The sequence below is a fragment of the Mixophyes fleayi genome, chromosome 1 (genome assembly GCF_038048845.1).
Source record: "Mixophyes fleayi isolate aMixFle1 chromosome 1, aMixFle1.hap1, whole genome shotgun sequence".
NCBI lineage: Eukaryota > Metazoa > Chordata > Amphibia > Anura > Limnodynastidae > Mixophyes > Mixophyes fleayi.
This window is the reverse complement of record NC_134402.1, coordinates 85,508,695-85,526,336: the sequence shown is the minus strand read 5'-3', so window position 1 is coordinate 85,526,336 and position 17,642 is coordinate 85,508,695. Positions and strand designations below refer to the sequence as shown.

At 41.1% G+C, this 17,642-nt stretch overlaps 1 protein-coding gene across 1 annotated transcript in view; it reads left to right on the top strand.

Annotated features, from left to right (window-relative positions):
* The window catches only part of GALNTL6 (polypeptide N-acetylgalactosaminyltransferase like 6), a 1,017,111-nt gene that overhangs the window by 937,347 nt on the left and 62,122 nt on the right, over window positions 1–17,642 (top strand). The window contains exon 9 of the mRNA XM_075197705.1: window positions 3,362–3,583. Within this exon, the coding sequence (XP_075053806.1) occupies window positions 3,362–3,583 (222 nt within the window). The remainder of the gene's footprint in view (window positions 1–3,361; window positions 3,584–17,642) is intronic.

The window sequence follows — 17,642 nt, the reverse complement described above, 5'->3', positions numbered from 1 at the left end:
CCTCAATTAAATGTCTTAAACCAACTGTATTAATAGTGAACATTGGACGCAGATCTAACACTAGCATAGTACCCAGGGCGTCTGTGATCCGCTTTGCGACTGGGTGACAGGTTTCATTCTTGCTTCCTCTTGCAGAGGATTGTTTAACTGCCAATTGTTGGGGGGGAAGACTGCAGGTGCTGGGATGTAGATGAGAGAAGGGAGGTAGATTATGCTGGAATGCTTGTTGTTATTTTTTTTTTAACCGAAGTTTCTGATTTTCCCAACAGTTTTCCAATAACTCGCTGAAAAATGACGAAACATGGATGAGGATCCCAGATGGTTAAGGTCCCTACCTCTACTGAGTGTGGCTTTCAAAATGCTACAAATGGATAGACAACTCTTGCCAGGATTCGTGTAAAAATAATTCCACACTTAAGAGTGGATTTTTGGTCTTATGCCCAGGCATGACAATGGCCTTTTTGTTATCACTGGCAAGAACTGCAGCAATTTTTCTTTTCAAGTGTATGAAAATCATATTGTGACATAGGAGGTGTTCAAAATTGAATAAAAAATGACTGGAAATTAGTGTTACTGAGGTTAATAATAATGTAGCTACAAAATAATACCTAAATTATGTTATTTTAGCACCAATAAATGTAATTTTTATAACAAATTGCAAAACAAAACCAAACAAAACCAAAACCAAAACCAAAACACGCAATGGCGGTTTTGCAAAACCAAAACCAAAACCAAAACACAACGGTAATCCAGATCCAAAACCGAATCCAAAACCAAAACACGGGGGTCAGTGACCATCTCTAAATATAACTAAATACAAACACAAATACCAACTACAAATTAAGTTAGATTAAATAAAAGCATTTGTTGTTTAACCCCTTTAAAATTCAATTTGGAATCTTTGATCCTGCTGCAATCCAAATAGAAATATCAGTTAAATATTGTAAATAGATAGTCCTGACTTAATATCATGTTGTAGCCACACTAATGAATGAATTATTATCAATGGGAGTGAACAAGACGTAATCAGTCAATCAAAAATAGTTAGCAAGTGATGTCACTAATCATAATTGCCTCTAATTGCACCAGCTCTATAGCACTCACAAGTGATATATCTCCTGACAGGTGTCTAGGTGACTGCGTACAAGTCAACTTCAGTCACAATAATGTGAACACACTTTTACTGTACCTGGCCTGTGCTTGCCTACCACTTCCCTCCCCCATTCAGCCTCACCTGTCATAAGTGTAATATACTGCAACATATACAGACCTAGGCATAATTTTTTCTGCACAATACAGAAATCAGGAGCTGGCTGGGCACCCCCCTCCCCCCAGTCCATCCCATAGGGCTACCTATAATAGTCTGTTCAGGCGAGTCTTACTCCCCCCTCCCCGGGGTAAAAGTTGCCAGCGCTCCCCTAATGGAAATGCATGTTTTAGGGAAAAAAGGATGTTTGTACAACTCTGGATTTGGTTATTTTTTGTCTTCTTTGCAAAATGTAAAGGGTGGTGTGGGCAGGGACAGATCTAGAAAATAGTCTTACGCGGGGCGATTTTGGGGTGTGGGCGATTTGGGGGAGGGGTGATTTAGGCCCCGTCCCCTTTTTGACACCTAAAGCTGCCTACAGCTGCACACTATGTGCAGGTCTGTTCGGCAGTAACAGGCAGGGACAGTGTGCTGCCCGGCTGCTCTGATTGTTTTTAAACAAAATCAGTGCAGTCGGGCAACAATCTGTCCCTGCCTGTCACTATCGAACGGACCTGCACATATTGTGCAGCCGCCGGCAGCAAGCCCCTGCTAGGGAGGGCGGGTGACATGGCAAACGTCATTCTGGCAACGATTGACCCCTGTTGGTACTAGACAGTTAAGACAACTGGAAAAATATATTTTGTTATTTTAAAATATTTATTTTAAAATAATAAATTATTAAAACATTTACAAAAAAAATGTAAACATAGAAATCAAATACTAAATACATCTTAAATATAGTATTTTTTTTTATTTTCAATGGCTGCAACCAGATCGACATTATACACAGACCAGGGAAATACAGGATTTTGGGCCTCCTAAATCAGTAGCAATGTCACTGCCCAAAAAATATTGTCTCCAAGTAAAAAACAGAACTCACCTAGAACTGCAAGAAGAATTTGCCCTGGTTTCCACAGCCCAAAAACATACTAGTGAGGATAATTGACTTGTGACAAAAAAATAGACCCTGGTGTATATTTGTGTAAGCTCTAATGGGACTGGGATTGATGTGAATGATAAAATATTCTCTGTACAGTGTCCTGTAACATGATGCCACTATATAAATCAATGATAAGAAATAGCTGCATTTATTCTAATGTATGCTTATAGTTTCATTTAAAATTTGAGATGCACTGTAGAAAATTGCACATATCATCATCATCTAATTCTGCAGCATTGTACAGAGAACTCATTCACATTAGTCTCTGCCCCACTGGAGCTTACAGTCTAAATTCCCTAATATAGACACACACTCACACACAGACAGAGAGGGAGACAGACTAGGGTCAATTTTGATAGCAGCCAATTAACCTACCAGTATGGTTTTTTTGAGTGTGGGAGGAAACCGGAGCACCTGGAGGAAACCCACTCAAACACAAGGAGAACATACAAACTCCTCAAATATAAGGCCATGGCCAGGAATTGAACTCATGACCCCAGTGCTGTGAGACAGAAGTGGCCATTCATTAGTTCAAGTTTCCCCCCTTCAATAAAAAAACTAATGAAACACCAAATCTACATTTTCACTGATTGACTCTTTGTGGGAGATATAAATCAAAGCAAAGTGCCACCAGATTCTTGTGTGATAATACTCCACTCATAGAGGGGTGAGTAAAAGTGGGCAGAGATTCTGTAATAACCAGAAGAATGTGCAATAGGACATTGCAAGAGGCTCCGGCGGGACTTCATGGATAATTGAATTCCCACTTTGTGTCAATTGATATGGCTGATTTACAGTATTTTCTTTAAATGCTTAATATGTTTATTAAATATTGGAGTTTCAAAAGTTTTTCCACAAAGTAAATTGAAAGTAATGTTAAACAAAAATTGAATGTAACCTTCAACATCTTATAAAAAGTATAGCTGTCGCCTAAAACAATGAAAGATTAAGAGAAAAGCAATCTGATTAATGCTTTCGCCTGTTCTTGATTAATTTGAGTCTCATTAATCCCAGCAGTGCAGTTATATTTTAGTACTTTTTCGTTTAATAAACTAATTGAGCCATTAATCTGACTGTATCACACAAAGGTCATAATTACTTGATGAACAATGCTGCATGAAACATTTGAAAAGAGCTATGCTTATAACAGACTTATAATTCTTTTATATTAGAACCTGAAACGCGTGGCAGAAACATGGATGGATGAGTATGCCGAGTATATTTACCAGAGGAGACCTGAATACCGGCACCTCTCTACTGGAGATTTGTCTTCTCAAAAGGAGCTTCGCAAGCACCTGAAGTGCAAAGACTTCAAATGGTTCATGGCTGAAGTAGCATGGGATATACCAAAGTATTATCCACCAGTGGAGCCCCCACCCGCAGCCTGGGGAGAGGTACATTTTATACTAAATGTGTAATACATATTTATTAATACCTTGTTAATGCTGGATTAACATTTTCATCATCATCCTCATCATCAACATTTATTTATATAGCACCAGCAGATTCCGTAGCGCTTTACAATTGGACATTTTGCTATTAACTGCCAAGAATTTGACCGTGGTTTCAGTATAAACTAGGCAACCAGGTAGAGGATTTGGTAGGGTTATTATTTAAGTGGGTGTGGTTATAAATAAAATGGGTTGAGCCAGGTTGGTATGAAACAGATTTTGCCTTATAACTGGCCCTGATATTGACTAATCTCTCAGTGAATTGACTACTTAAAACTTTAAATTAATAAGCAGTAATGGAAAGTCAATATGTTAAAAAAAAAAAAGTAAGGTATACTTGTAACAGGCAAAGTGTAGAACTGCGCATTCTATACATTGCATGGACTGTGTTTATGTAAGGGTGGGATCTACTAAGGGTGTTTTTTAACATGTTTTGCTATTACTTAGTGATTTACTGTGCAGTGCTGATCACCAAATCAGTTGTAAACAATCAACCTATAAAAACTAGTTTTCCAAACCTTCCAAAACAATTGCCATTGATGCAGTGTTTTCTCACTTTTAAGCATAGAACACGAGGAATCTATAAAAGATTAGTTAGTAAATCGCTGTGGAATTCACCATAAACCTTTCCACTGGTTTCATATACTTCAAAACCAGTGAGATGAAAAAACAACAACTTTATGCACATATAAGTATTGAAATGATTAGGTCCGTTGAAATGAATGGTAAAAGCACTGATAATTAAAAAAATATTATGCACAAGCAGCCCAAGCACTAGACAGCCTGGGCTGATTTCCATTATCACAGGGAGGCCACGACCGCAGGGTGCCTTAATGGGGAGGCTGCAGTAAACAGCATGTACCCCTCATAGAGACTACCATCCCTGCTCTGAAAGCACATACAATTTTAAAATACACTTTAATTGAATAAAAGACTCCCCCAAACCTTCAGTCAACACTTTATTAAATTTACAATGAAATTTTCATTCTTTATCCTTTTCATTCCAAATAGGGGGAAAAAAAGAAAAATTCCTATAAATAAAGTAAGACCTGCTCGCTAACGCTGATAGCTACAAAATGATTAACGTAGGGAGCCCTATGGTTTGGAAGAGGAGACCTCTGTCTATGGGGGTGCTAAAGCAGGGGACAGGAGCGGTACAGAGGATAGCAATGTTCATGGAACAGCTGTGTTTTTCATAGAAATGCTGATTATGCTTAAGGTGCAATCTGCAGTCAAGCAAACCATGTTGAACTGCAAGAGGTGAAAATATAAACTACAACCATAACTCAGGTTGAATTTTACATTTTTCCCATTGCAGCTCGAAATGGTTTTGTTCTTTACACTATATAAGCTCCAATATGTCTATATCATACTTTACTTTAAAATAGTCCATGGATTGTATAAATTACTTCTACACCTTGCCTGCTACATATATTATATATGGTAATGATCTGATCAACTTTTTAAAACATTTTAAAGTGGACCATTCACTAAGTACACTGACAGCTACCACCGAGAATTATATATGTTATTTCTACCAAAATAAGTATTTTTGGATTTGCTTGAAACACTTTTTAATACAATGCGGCTGTCATCTTTATGAACTAAAGAAAGAGTTCTCACTCATTTTGGTCACATTGAAAGTGTTACATTCAATGCAAGTGGGAAATAGAGATAGATTTAGCAGGAGTTCTTGCAGTATATATTAAAAGGCCGGATGCCAAAGCTTTGGGAAGCAAATGAAGAAGTAATTATCAGTTTCCTTCTCTTCAATATTGGAATGTGCTTAACTATACTTAGATCTCTTCGTGGTATCCAATTCTCATTCATTAACCTGCTCCCTCTGAAACACATATATTAGTCAAAATGTTTATCTCACTGAATCTCTAATTAAAAAAGTGACATCTTCAGAGTACTAAGCTAGATATGCCATCTTTCTACACATTCAAATGCATAATTATTATTTATTTGCAGGTTTTTGATTACTTCAAAAACAATGCATATAGTATATACTTTTTCACTCATTAATTTTTTAATATCTAGTTAGGTATAGTCCTAAAATACATAACATTTTTTCTGAATGAATGTCTTCACTGAAAATGGAACATCAGCAGGCACAGACTTGGCTGGCAGGCCAGGGGAGCAGGATTGCTCAGGCATTGGCTAACTGGCCACCACGAGGCTCTGCCAATGGAGGGTGCCTAAAAAAAAATGAGTTTCTCTTTCCTTTATTAGTTTTAATTTTAGCCTACAATACAGGCTAGTTTGCCTGGTTCATTGATGTGTTTCATTGGTGACTGGCCTCTTCCCCCAGGGAAGAGCTACATTATTATAAGTGCTGCTAATCAGCACCCTGATCCATTCCTCCCCTCCCTCTCCCTTAATTCCCCCAGGCCCGGCGCTCCCATTAGGCAAGGTGAGGCAGTTGCCTAGGGCGCCGGGCTCTGGAGGGCGCCTGGAGGGCGCCACAGATTAAAAATTTCTTTAAAACTAAGCGGCGACCGCTGACCATACCTTTCACGGCCGCCGCACAGCTTCAGATACATCCACAGGGAGGGGGGGAGGGATGCCGATTTTGAAAATGTGCCTAGGGCGCCAAGGACCCTAGCACCGGCCCTGAATTCCCCCTTTGCAATTTCCTTCTTCGTCTGGCTTCCACAGAGCCAATAAGTGTCTTAAGGGGGATTATTAATATACGAGGGAGAATATTAATGTTATATGGGGGACCTGGGGGGTTAATGTTGCGTTGAGACTGGTGTGGGGGATGGTGGAGGATATATTATAATGTGGGGGCAGCTAATGTAAGGTGGGGTTGGTGGAGGCAATTAACAAAATTTAATATGAGCAATTTGATGTCCCCTAGTTGGGGAAACTATGCCTTCTTCTTAAATGTGAATACTATTGATTCACTCATTGCTCAGCATTCCAGGAGGTGAATAGTACACTTTACCAAAAGTCGTCTCAGCCAGGGCCAGAGTAAGGGCCACAAGGGCCTGGGTCTGAAAATTATAAAGAGCCTTTTGTGAGAAGTACTGTCCCACCGGAGGTGTGGCAATTGATGTGTAGATGTGACCAGATATGTGTGGGCGTGGCCAGCACCATAGAGGTCATAGCTTGCACTTCCCTCCAGCCACCGACATCTCTCTCCCATCCTCCTTTATATAAAGAGTGTAACATTAACTGGTTCACACAGCATGTATGTATGTAAAGTGAAGAGTGGAAATACATCCCAGCTGTTCCTCATGCTGGGAAAAGCTCTTGGCTAATCAAGATAGTTCCCTAAAATCAGGAGTATCCTGATGGAATCGGGATAGTTGAGAGGTAAAGGTATGTTATTTTATTGACCATTGAAGACAAAAATATAATGGTTGATTATTTTTATTTATAAAGTGCTTTTTTTTTCATCAATAATTTTTTGCTAAATATTTGGGTACAGAAAAAAAGAAGGGAAATCAACAAGAGGAGATACAGAGGGGAACACTCTCACAGAGAGGGGGTGATTGCTCAATGAGTATTACAACTAATATAAATCCACACATTCTGAAAATAGACAAAACAAAAAAACATTGCAATGCACATAATAGAAACATAGAATGTCCAAACGATGTTGTGGGGGGTGTCACTAATCCTCCTAGGTGGAATCAGGTAAAGCCAGGAGCGAGTGGGTGGGAGAGGAGGAAGATGACCCTCTATTTGTACCTGCTCCCTCTGTAACGTATACATTCCACTTGAATCACTTCATGATAGGGTCTGAAGCAGAAGTGGAGTATGGCATGTTTGTCAACGTCTCCATTTCAAAGCTGTACTGTGTTTTAGAAATAATTCGAGCCAGCGTAGGAGATTTATAAGCATACATTAAAAATGCTAATTTTCAGGTTTTTAACATTGAACAAAGTACTGGTGCTAAAAACTTAAGACAATTAATAAAAAAAATAAACTTCAATCTAAGTATAAATATATATAAAAACACTGTCTATTGTATGTATCTATATTGATCACATGCTTTATTTCTGCAAACAACCTATTGGATCCTCTGCAGTCAGACTTTCTCTCTCAACATTGCACAGAGATTTGCGTGACCATAGTTGTCAATGATTTGATCACAGCTAAAACTAAAGGCCATTACCCTCTTCTAATTCTACTGTATCTCTTTGCTGCATTTGACACTGTTGACCACTCTCTCCTCATACAAACACTACAATCCCTAGGTCTTAAAGACACTGTCCTATCCTGGTTCTCATCCTACCTATCTAATAACTCTTTCAGTGTTAATTTCTCTGGATCCACCATCGCTCTGCTTTTTCTATCATTTGGACTACCACAAGGCTCATACCTAGCTCCTCTGCTATTCTCTATCTACACCGCTTCTGGAAAACTAATATGCTTCTTTGGATTTCAGTATCATCTTGAAGCAGATGATACACACATCTATCTATCCTCTCCTGATCTCTCACCATTTGTGTCTCGCGGTACTAACTGTCTTTCTGCCATTTCATCTTGGATGATCTCTCGCCAACTCAAATTCAATCTTTTAAAAACAGAATTAATAATATTTCCACCCACCAACAAAATCTGAATATGTAGGTATTAGTACTAGAGATGAGCGCACTCGGATTTCCTAAATCCGAGCCCACCTGAACGTTGCCGATCCGAGTCGGATCCGAGACAGATCCGGGTATTGGCGCAAAATGAAAAATTGAAACCGAGGCTCGGAGTCATAATCCCGCTGTCGGATCTCGCGATACTCGGAACCTATAAATTCCCCGCTAGTCGCCGCCATCTTCACTCAGGCATTGATCAGGGTAGAGGGAGGGTGTGTTAGGTGGTCCTCTGTTCTGGTAGATCTCGTGCTGTGCTGTTTAGTTCTGTGCTGTGCTGTGCTGTGCTGTGTTCTGAAGTATCAGTCCAGTGGTGCTGTGTGCTGTGCTTTGTCAATTTTGAGTTCAGTGGTGCTGCTGTGTCCTGTGTGCTGTGTCCTGTTAAGTCCAGTGGTCCTGTGTCCCGTGCTCTGTGCTTCTAAGGGCATAGTTATTTCCCCAATATTCCCAAGTGTTTAAAAAATTAAAAAAAAGTTAATAAAAAAGTATTCAAAAAACTAATTAATTTTTTTTTTAATTACAACAAAATTTGCCAAACCAATCCTGCAGTATAAGCCCATTGGTACTGCAATATTACCAAGTTCACACATTCAGCAGTAAAAGTCCAGTGGTACTGCTGCAATATTTCACAGTTCACACATTCTGCAGTATCAGTCCAGTGGTGCTGTGTGCTGTGCTCTGTCAATTTTGAGTTCAGTGGTGCTGCTGGGTCCTATGTGCTGTGTCCTGTTCAGTCCAGTGGTCCTGTGTCCCGTGCTCTGTGCTTCTAAGGGCATAGTTATTTCCCCAATATTCCCAAGTGTTTAAAAAATTTTTAAAAAGTTATAAAAAAAAATACAAAAATTTTTTTTTAACATTTTTTAATTACAACAAAATTTGCAAAATCAATCCTGCAGTATAAGCCCATTGGTACTGCAATATTACCAAGTTCACACATTCTGCAGTATCTTGTGCTACATATAATGGAGAGCAAAAATTTGGAGGATAAAGTAGGGAAAGATCAAGACCCACTTCCTCCTAATGCTGAAGCTGCTGCCACTAGTCATGACATAGACAATGAAATGCCATCAACGTCGTCTTCCAAGCCCGATGCCCAATCTCCTAGTACAGGGCATGTAAAATCCAAATAGCCCAAGTTCTCAAAAAAAAAGCAAAAAGAGAAAGTTAAAATCATCTGAGGAGAAACGTAAAGTTGGCAATATGCCATTTACGACACGTAGTGGCAAGGAACGGCTTAGGCCCTGGCCCGTGTTCATGACTAGTGGTCCATCTTCACCCAAGGATCTTAGCCCTCCTCCTCCTCCCCCCCTACAAAAAATTGAAGAGAGTTATGCTGTCAGCAACAAAACAGCAAACAACTCTGCCTTCTAAAGAGAAATTATCACAAATCTCCAAGGCGAGTCCAAGGGTGTTGGTGGTTGTCAAGCCTGACCTTCCCATCACTGTAAGGGAAGAGGTGGCTCGGGAGGAGGCTATTGATGATGTAGCTGGCGCTGTGGAGGAACTTGATGGTGATGTGGTTATTGTAAATGAGGCAGCAGGGGGGGAAACAGCTGATGTCCATGGGATGAAAAAGCCCATCGTCATGCCTGGTCAGAAGACCAAAAAATGCACCTCTTCGGTCTGGAGTTATTTTTATCCAAATCCGGACAACCAATGTATGGCCATATGTAGCTTATGTAAAGCTTAAATAGGCAGGGGTGAGGATCTTGCCCACCTAGGAACATCCTCCCTTATACATCACCTGAATAACCTTCATAGTTCAGTGGTTAGTTCAGGAACTGGGGCTAGGACCGTCATCGGTACAGGGACACCTAAATCCCGTGGTCCAGTTGGATACACACCAGCAAAACCCTCCTCGTCAACTTCCTCCACAATCTCCCTCAGATTCAGTCCTGCAGCCCAAGTCAGCAGCCAGACTGAGTCCTCTCCAATATGGGATTCATCTGAGGAATCCTGCAGCGGCACGCCTACTACTGCCACTGCTGCTGTTGCTGCTGTTAGTCGGTCATCTTCCCAGAGGGGAAGTCGTAAGACTGCTAAGTCTTTCACAAAACAATTGACCGTCCAACAGTCGTTTGCCATGACCACAAAATACGATAGTAGTCACCCTATTGCAAAGCGTATAACTGCGGCTGTAACTGCAATGTTGGTGTTAGACGTACGCCCGGTGTCCGCCATCAGTGGAGTGGGATTTAGAGGGTTGATGGAGGTATTGTGTCCCCGCTACCAAATCCCGTCGAGATTCCACTTCACTAGGCAGGCGATACCAAAAATGTACAGAGAAGTACGATCAAGTGTCCTCAGTGCTCTGGAAAATGCGGTTGTACCCACTGTCCACTTAACCACGGACATGTGGACAAGTGGTTCTGGGCAAACGAAGGACTATATGACTGTGATAGCCCACTGGGTAGATGCATTGCCTTCCGCAGCAACAGCAACAGCTGCATCAGTAGCAGCATCTACAAAATGGTTGCTCGTGCAAAGGCAGGCAACATTGTGTATTACAGGCTTTAATAAGAGGCACAACGCTGACAACATATTAGAGAAACTGAGGGAAATTATCTCCCAGTGGCTTACCCCACTAAGACTCTCATGGGGATTTGTGGTGTCAGACAATGCCAGTAACATTGTGCGAGCATTAAATATGGGCAATTTCCAGCACGTCCCATGTTTTGCACACACCATTAATTTGGTGGTGCAGCATTACCTCAAGAGTGACAGGGGTGTGCAGGAGATGCTTGCGGTGGCGGGCAAAATTGCTGGACGCTTTCGGGCATTCAGCCAGTGCCTACCGCAGACTAGAGGCACATCAAAAAAGCATGAACCTGCCCTGCCATCAACTCAAACAAGAGGTTGTGACACGCTGGAACTCCACCCTCTATATGCTGCAGAGGATGGAGGAGCAGCAAAAGGCCATTCAGGCCTACACAGCCACCTACGACATAGGCAAAGGAGTGGGGATGCGCCTGAGTCAAGCGCAGTGGAGACTGATTTCCGTGTTGTGCAAGGTTCTCCAGCCGTTTGAACTTGCCACACGAGAAGTCAGTTCCGACACTGCCAGCTTGAGTCAGGTCATTCCCCTGATCAGGCTGTTGCAGAAGCAGCTGGAGAAAGTGAGGGAGGAGCTGGTAAACCATTGCGATTACACCAAGCATGTAGCTATTGTGGATGAAGCCCTTCGTACGCTTTGCCAGGATCCGAGGGTGGTCACTCTTTTAAATTCAGAGGAATACATTCTGGCAACCGTGCTCGATCCTCGGTTTAAAGCGTATGTTGTGTCTCTGTTTCCGGCGGACACAAGACTACAGCGGTGCAAAGACCTTCTGGTCAGGAGATTGTCCTCTGAAGAGGACCGTGACATGCCAACAGCTCCACCCTCATTTTCTTCCACATCTATGGCTGCGAGGAAAAAGCTCAGTTTTCCTAAAAGAGCCGCTGGCGGGGATGCTGATAACATCTGGTCCGGACTGAAGGACCTGCCAACCATTGCAGACATGTCTACTGTCGCTGCATTGGATGCTGTCACAATTGAAAAAATGGTGGAGGATTATTTTGCTGACACCATCCAAATAGACATGTCAGACAGTCAATATTGTTACTGGCAGGAAAAAAATGCAGTTTGGAAGCTCCTGTACAAACTGGCTCTATTTTACCTGAGTTGTCCCTCCTCCAGTGTGTACTCGGAAAGATTTTTTAGTGCAGCGGGGAACCTGGTCAGTGAGCGGCGAAGGAGGTTGCTTCCTCACAACGTTGAAAAAATGGTGTTTATAAAAATGAATAATCAATTCCTCAATGAAGTACAGCACTGCCCTCCAGATACTACAGAGGGACCTGTGGTTGTGGAGTCCAGCGGGGACGAATTGATAATATGTGAGGAGGAGGAAGTACACACTGTAGGGGGAGAGGAATCAGAGGTTGAGGATGAGGACGACATCTTTCCTCAGTAGAGCCTGTTTAGTTTGTACAGGGAGAGATGAATTGTTATTTTGGTGTGGGGGCCCAAACAAACCAATCATTTCAGCCACAGTTGTTTGGTAGGCCCTGTCGCTGAAATGATTGGTTTGTTAAAGTGTGCATGTCCTATTTCAACAACATAAGGGTGGGTGGGAGGGCCCAAGGACAATTCCATCTTGCAACTATTTTTTGGGCATTATGTGACCATTCAACAGTCGTTTGCCATGTTCAAAAAGTAAAAGAAAATGTCAACAAATTACAAAAATTTAATCAAAAGTTACATGCCCTGTCTTTATTTAAAACAAGAGGGTTTGACGTGCTAGAATTAGTGTAGTGTTAACATGTTATAAACATTACACTTGGAATTTGGAGGAGGTATTGTGGCCCCGGTATCAAATTTAGTATCGGGGCCACCCCACTACGCAGTCCAGATACTTGTTTGGTGAAATTCTGACCAGTTGAGAGTGTAACTATTTATTACATTGTGGCCCCGGTATCAAATTTAGTACCGGGGCCACCCCACTACGCAGTCCAGATTTTTTTTTGGGGGAATTCAGAGCCGTGGAGGGTTTTTTATTAATTATATTGTGGTGACCCACTCCTCTACGCAGTCCAGGTACATTATTCGGTGCGATTCATACCAGTTGATGGTTTTCTTATTATATTGTGGTGACCCACTCCTCTACGCAGTTCAGATACATTTATTGGTGCGAATCATACAAGTTCAGGGTTTTTAAATTATATTGTGGTGACCCACTCCTCTACGCAGTCCAGGTACATTTTTTGGTGCGATTAAGACCAGTTGATGGTTTTCTTATTATATTGTGGTGACCCACTCCTTTACGCAGTCCAGATACATTTATTGGTGCGAATCATACAAGTTCAGGGTTTTTAATTTATATTGTGGTGACCACTCCTCTACGCAGTCCAGATACATTTTTTGGTGCGAATCATACAAGTTCAGGGTTTTTAATTTATATTGTGGTGACCACTCCTCTACGCAATCCAGGTACATTATTCGGTGCGATTCATACCAGTTGATGGTTTTCTTATTATATTGTGGTGACCCACTCCTCTACGCAGTTCATATACATTTATTGGTGCGAATCATACAAGTTCAGGGTTTTTAAATTATATTGTGGTGACCCACTCCTCTACGCAGTCCAGGTACATTTTTTGGTGCGATTAAGACCAGTTGATGGTTTTCTTATTATATTGTGGTGACCCACTCCTCTACGCAGTCCAGATACATTTATTGGTGCGAATCATACAAGTTCAGGGTTTTTAATTTATATTGTGGTGACCACTCCTCTACGCAGTTCAGATACATTTATTGGTGCGAATCATACAAGTTCAGGGTTTTTAATTTATATTGTGGTGACCACTCCTCTACGCAGTCCAGGTACATTATTCGGCGCGATTAAGACCAGTTGATGGTTTTCTTATTATATTGTGGGGACCACTCCACTACGCAGTCCAGAAAGATACCTCGTTGCAACGTTTTGGACTAATAACTATATTGTGAGGTGTTCAGAATACACTGTAAATTAGTGGAAATGCTTGTTATTGAATGTTATTGAGGTTAATAATAGCGTAAGAGTGAAAATAAGCCCCAAAACTTGAATTTTGAACTTTTTATGCTTTTTTCAAAAAAAATCCGAAAATCCGAATCCAAAACACGAGACACCAAAAGTCACCGGTGCACATCACTAATTAGTTCTCGTTTGGTATGCATGTGTAGTATTTAAACAAGTATCTTGCAAGAAAAGATATGAATGTTCAATACATAAATAATGAAATCATTCAAAATTTTACATATATATATATATATATATGTAGAAACTTAGGCTTGATGTGTGAACAGTGGCTTTTCGGTCCAAAATTGCAATTAATAAATTGTTAATTCATTCCCTAATTTTCCAAAGCTATTTAAAATCGATTTATTTGCAATTCTGGTGATTTTACTCTGGAGAGCAATTTCACAGAAGTCCAATTGATATCCATTGCTCATGGGAATAAATGGGAAAAGGTCAGCCAATCAAAAGCAATGCTTACATGCTAGCCTCTTGCGATTGGCTAACTTGGTAGTTCCACAAGTGTCAGCTTATCCAAGCAGCCAGTGGCTGCCAGTTCTTGCTGGGACTTACTGGTCCTCAATACTACTTCTTTTTTTTACTTTTAAAATACTTCTTGGAGCATTTTTCAATTAACTTCAATTGCTATTGCATTTTTGCTGTAATAAATAGGAAATATCTCTCATCTCATTGGTTTTCATGCAGTTTAGGTGAATTGTAAATTGCACTGTTAATCACTATACACGGCATTTCAATTGCACCCACTCTACAACAATATTAATAATGAATTATAATAGTCTATTACGATTCACTAGTTAACTTTTGGTGCATTACAATATAATGCTGCTTGCATTAATTTCAAGCAATATAAGTTATACACTTGACAAAGCATTCCCAACTAGCTAATAGCTGGGCAGCCAATCAGGAGTGGTCTCTTATCATGTCAATATAAGAAACAGCTCCTGAATGGCTGTGCAACTATTAAACCCAAATTTAGAGGCTTTATACATTTCATGCAGTTTGAGTTTATAAATAGCAAGACAGTAAATCTTGCGCTTTAGGGCTGAAAACCGCATGTGATTTATAGTGGTTTTAAAACTGCAAGTAAAAACAAACTTTGGTAAATTTACCCCTAGAAGTGTACCTGGGTGGTGTGAGGGCAATCACCTAACTCCTCCTATTAAACTTCTGTTCCTTCAAAAATGCTGCAATTTTACTTCACAAACCGATTTTGGTAAAAATCTAGATGCTCAAATGCCAATCAAGGTGAGTGACCATGATCTTATGCTGACTGTGATCATTGTGCACTTCGCAAGCCACCTCCATTGAGTTAGTAAAGTGACCTTTTCTTATACTAGCAGTGGCTACTGGCATGCATCCAACTCAGCGGAAGTTTACTGCTTTGGTATGTTGGTTGGTTTTTCAGGATAATTTGACTACAGAAATAGATTTGCTCTACTGATTTCTACAGGTGAGGCTTCATTTTATTTTGGCAGTGTAGTGGTTCTGAGGCGACAACTTGGATATGAAGCACCCATCTTACAAAAAAAAAAGATAAATAATCCAATTTGCACACTAAATCACTGAGAATTTAAACCTATATCCCTAGATATTACAGAGTCGTGATCTCTCAGCAACTAGTAGTATCACTGTATCCTGGTAAAGAGTGGTATCAATGTCTCCCAGCAATTAGTGCATCAAAATCTCCCTACAACTAGTGGTATTAGCATCCCACAGCATCTAGTAGTATTCCAAGTCTTCCAGCAACTATAGTGATATTAGCGTCTCCCAACAACTAGTGGCATCAGCATTGCCCCATAACTCCTCAAATCCCCAACCACAGTTTAGTAAACTGGTATCAGTTGTGCCGTGACACCTAAATAGTTTGATATACCGGTGGAGCAGCATTCTGACTATAATCATCTAAAGGTGCCTTCCACCATTGGTCTTATCAATGCTTTACAAATGGTTTGGAGAAAGAAAGACCACAAGATGGGTCACCCACCTGCAGGTGATCAGTTTTCTTTGATGATGAGGATGGCATCTTGTAGTCAAGTAGTCACTAATAAGCCGTATGTCTACCAATCAGCGTCTGTACTTCTCTGCATCAAATGTAGCATAGGAAATTTAATGCATGGGAAAAAAACGGGGTCTGGGATGTAGATGGGGCAAGAATATGGGGTAGAAGAGTGCATTGAGGAAAAGATGGGGCAGTTGAGAACACAGAGGTAGAGAGGGAGCTGGGCAGTGCTAAGTGGGGAAAGAGGGCTGATCATTGCATGGGGGAGAATAAGGGAAGCGTGTTCAGGTAAAATAAATGGTCTTTATAAATATTCTTCTTGGATGGAGTTAAATGTTTGAAGCATGTACATAAAACTTATTTTATTGTTACGAGCCGCGACAGTACTCACGGCGCTGAACAAGAGGCGTCCGACTAAGGCAACGGTCGGACACCTCTTGTTCAGCGCCGCTTCCCGGCAATGTAGGAAGCCGGGTGCACGCGCGCGCAGTACCCTCCAATTAATTAGTTCCAGCCTGTGGCTAATGATTTGTCATTATACTGCCTCTGTGTACAAGCCCTGATTGGTTGCTCTGAGTATAAGAGACAGGGGGGGCTTTGCTTCCCTGCCCGGTTATAGCTTTTCTGCCAGTCTTGCTGGCCTGCTCCCATTGTTACTCCCTGTCCTGTGGATACTCTGTTTGACTCCCCGTGTATGACCCTGCTTGGATTATTGTACTCTGCCTGTTTTTGCTCGTGACCCTGACCCTTCTTGCCTGTACATTTGGACCTTGCTACCGTGCCTGTGACCCCGACCTCTGGCGTGTTTATCGATTACCCTGCTTGCCAGTGACACTTGACCTTGGCTATCGTATTGACTACCTGCTGCCTTCTACCAGCCTCCTGGCCCGCCGCTGTGGTCTTGTATTACCAACCCACACTACACTTGGAGCTAAATCCTGGGGGCATCCGAGTACCAGTGAGCGCATCAAGCTCTAAGAGAAAGGCGGCTGCTATAGGCGAAGATTTCCTCATCTAGTTCTGTGGGTTGGTGATCAGGGCCAGCAGCCTAACATTTATGTAGTGAAATATGTGCATTTAAGTGCTTAACTATTATTATTATTACCATTTTTTTATATAGCACCACTAATTCTGCAGCATTGTGCAGAGAACTCACTCACATCAGTCCCTGCCCCATTGTGGCTTACAGTCTAAATTCCCTAACACATACGGACACAGAGAGACTAGGGTTAATTTGTTAGCAGCCAATTAACCAACCAGTATGTTTTTGGAGTGTGGGAGGAAACCAGAGCACCCAGAGGAAACCCACGCAAACACAGGGAGAACATACAAACTCCTCACAGATAAGGCCATGGTCGGGAATTGAACTCATGACCAAATTGCTGTAAGGCAGAAGTGCTAACCACTTAGCCACTGTTTAGCAATGTACGTGTTGCAAATAACTTGTGAAATAGACTAGTTGGGTATTAGATTTATTGGAAACAAAGTTTACAAACATCTTTTTAAATGACAATGTGTCAGACTGTGATGCATTAGCCCCGCCCACTGACATATTCCTCAATGCTAGAGTTCCTTGGTGCACACTGAAGCCCATGCCCAAAAGCTCCTGGTCTCCCACAGAATGGAACTCCATCGTTAACAATCCACCTGTCAGTCATACTGATAATTTTTCTAAATTGTTTGCAAATTATTCTGTTGATCGTAAATGGCAACTCATTTGAAATAATAATTATTAGATTGATTGTTAAAGTTAGTAATGCAGTAATTTAGTGTCTGCACACAGGAGGTGAAAACATGCATTCATTTATTTTTATAGGTGGCAATGTTTTGTGAGATCTACACTATTTACCGAT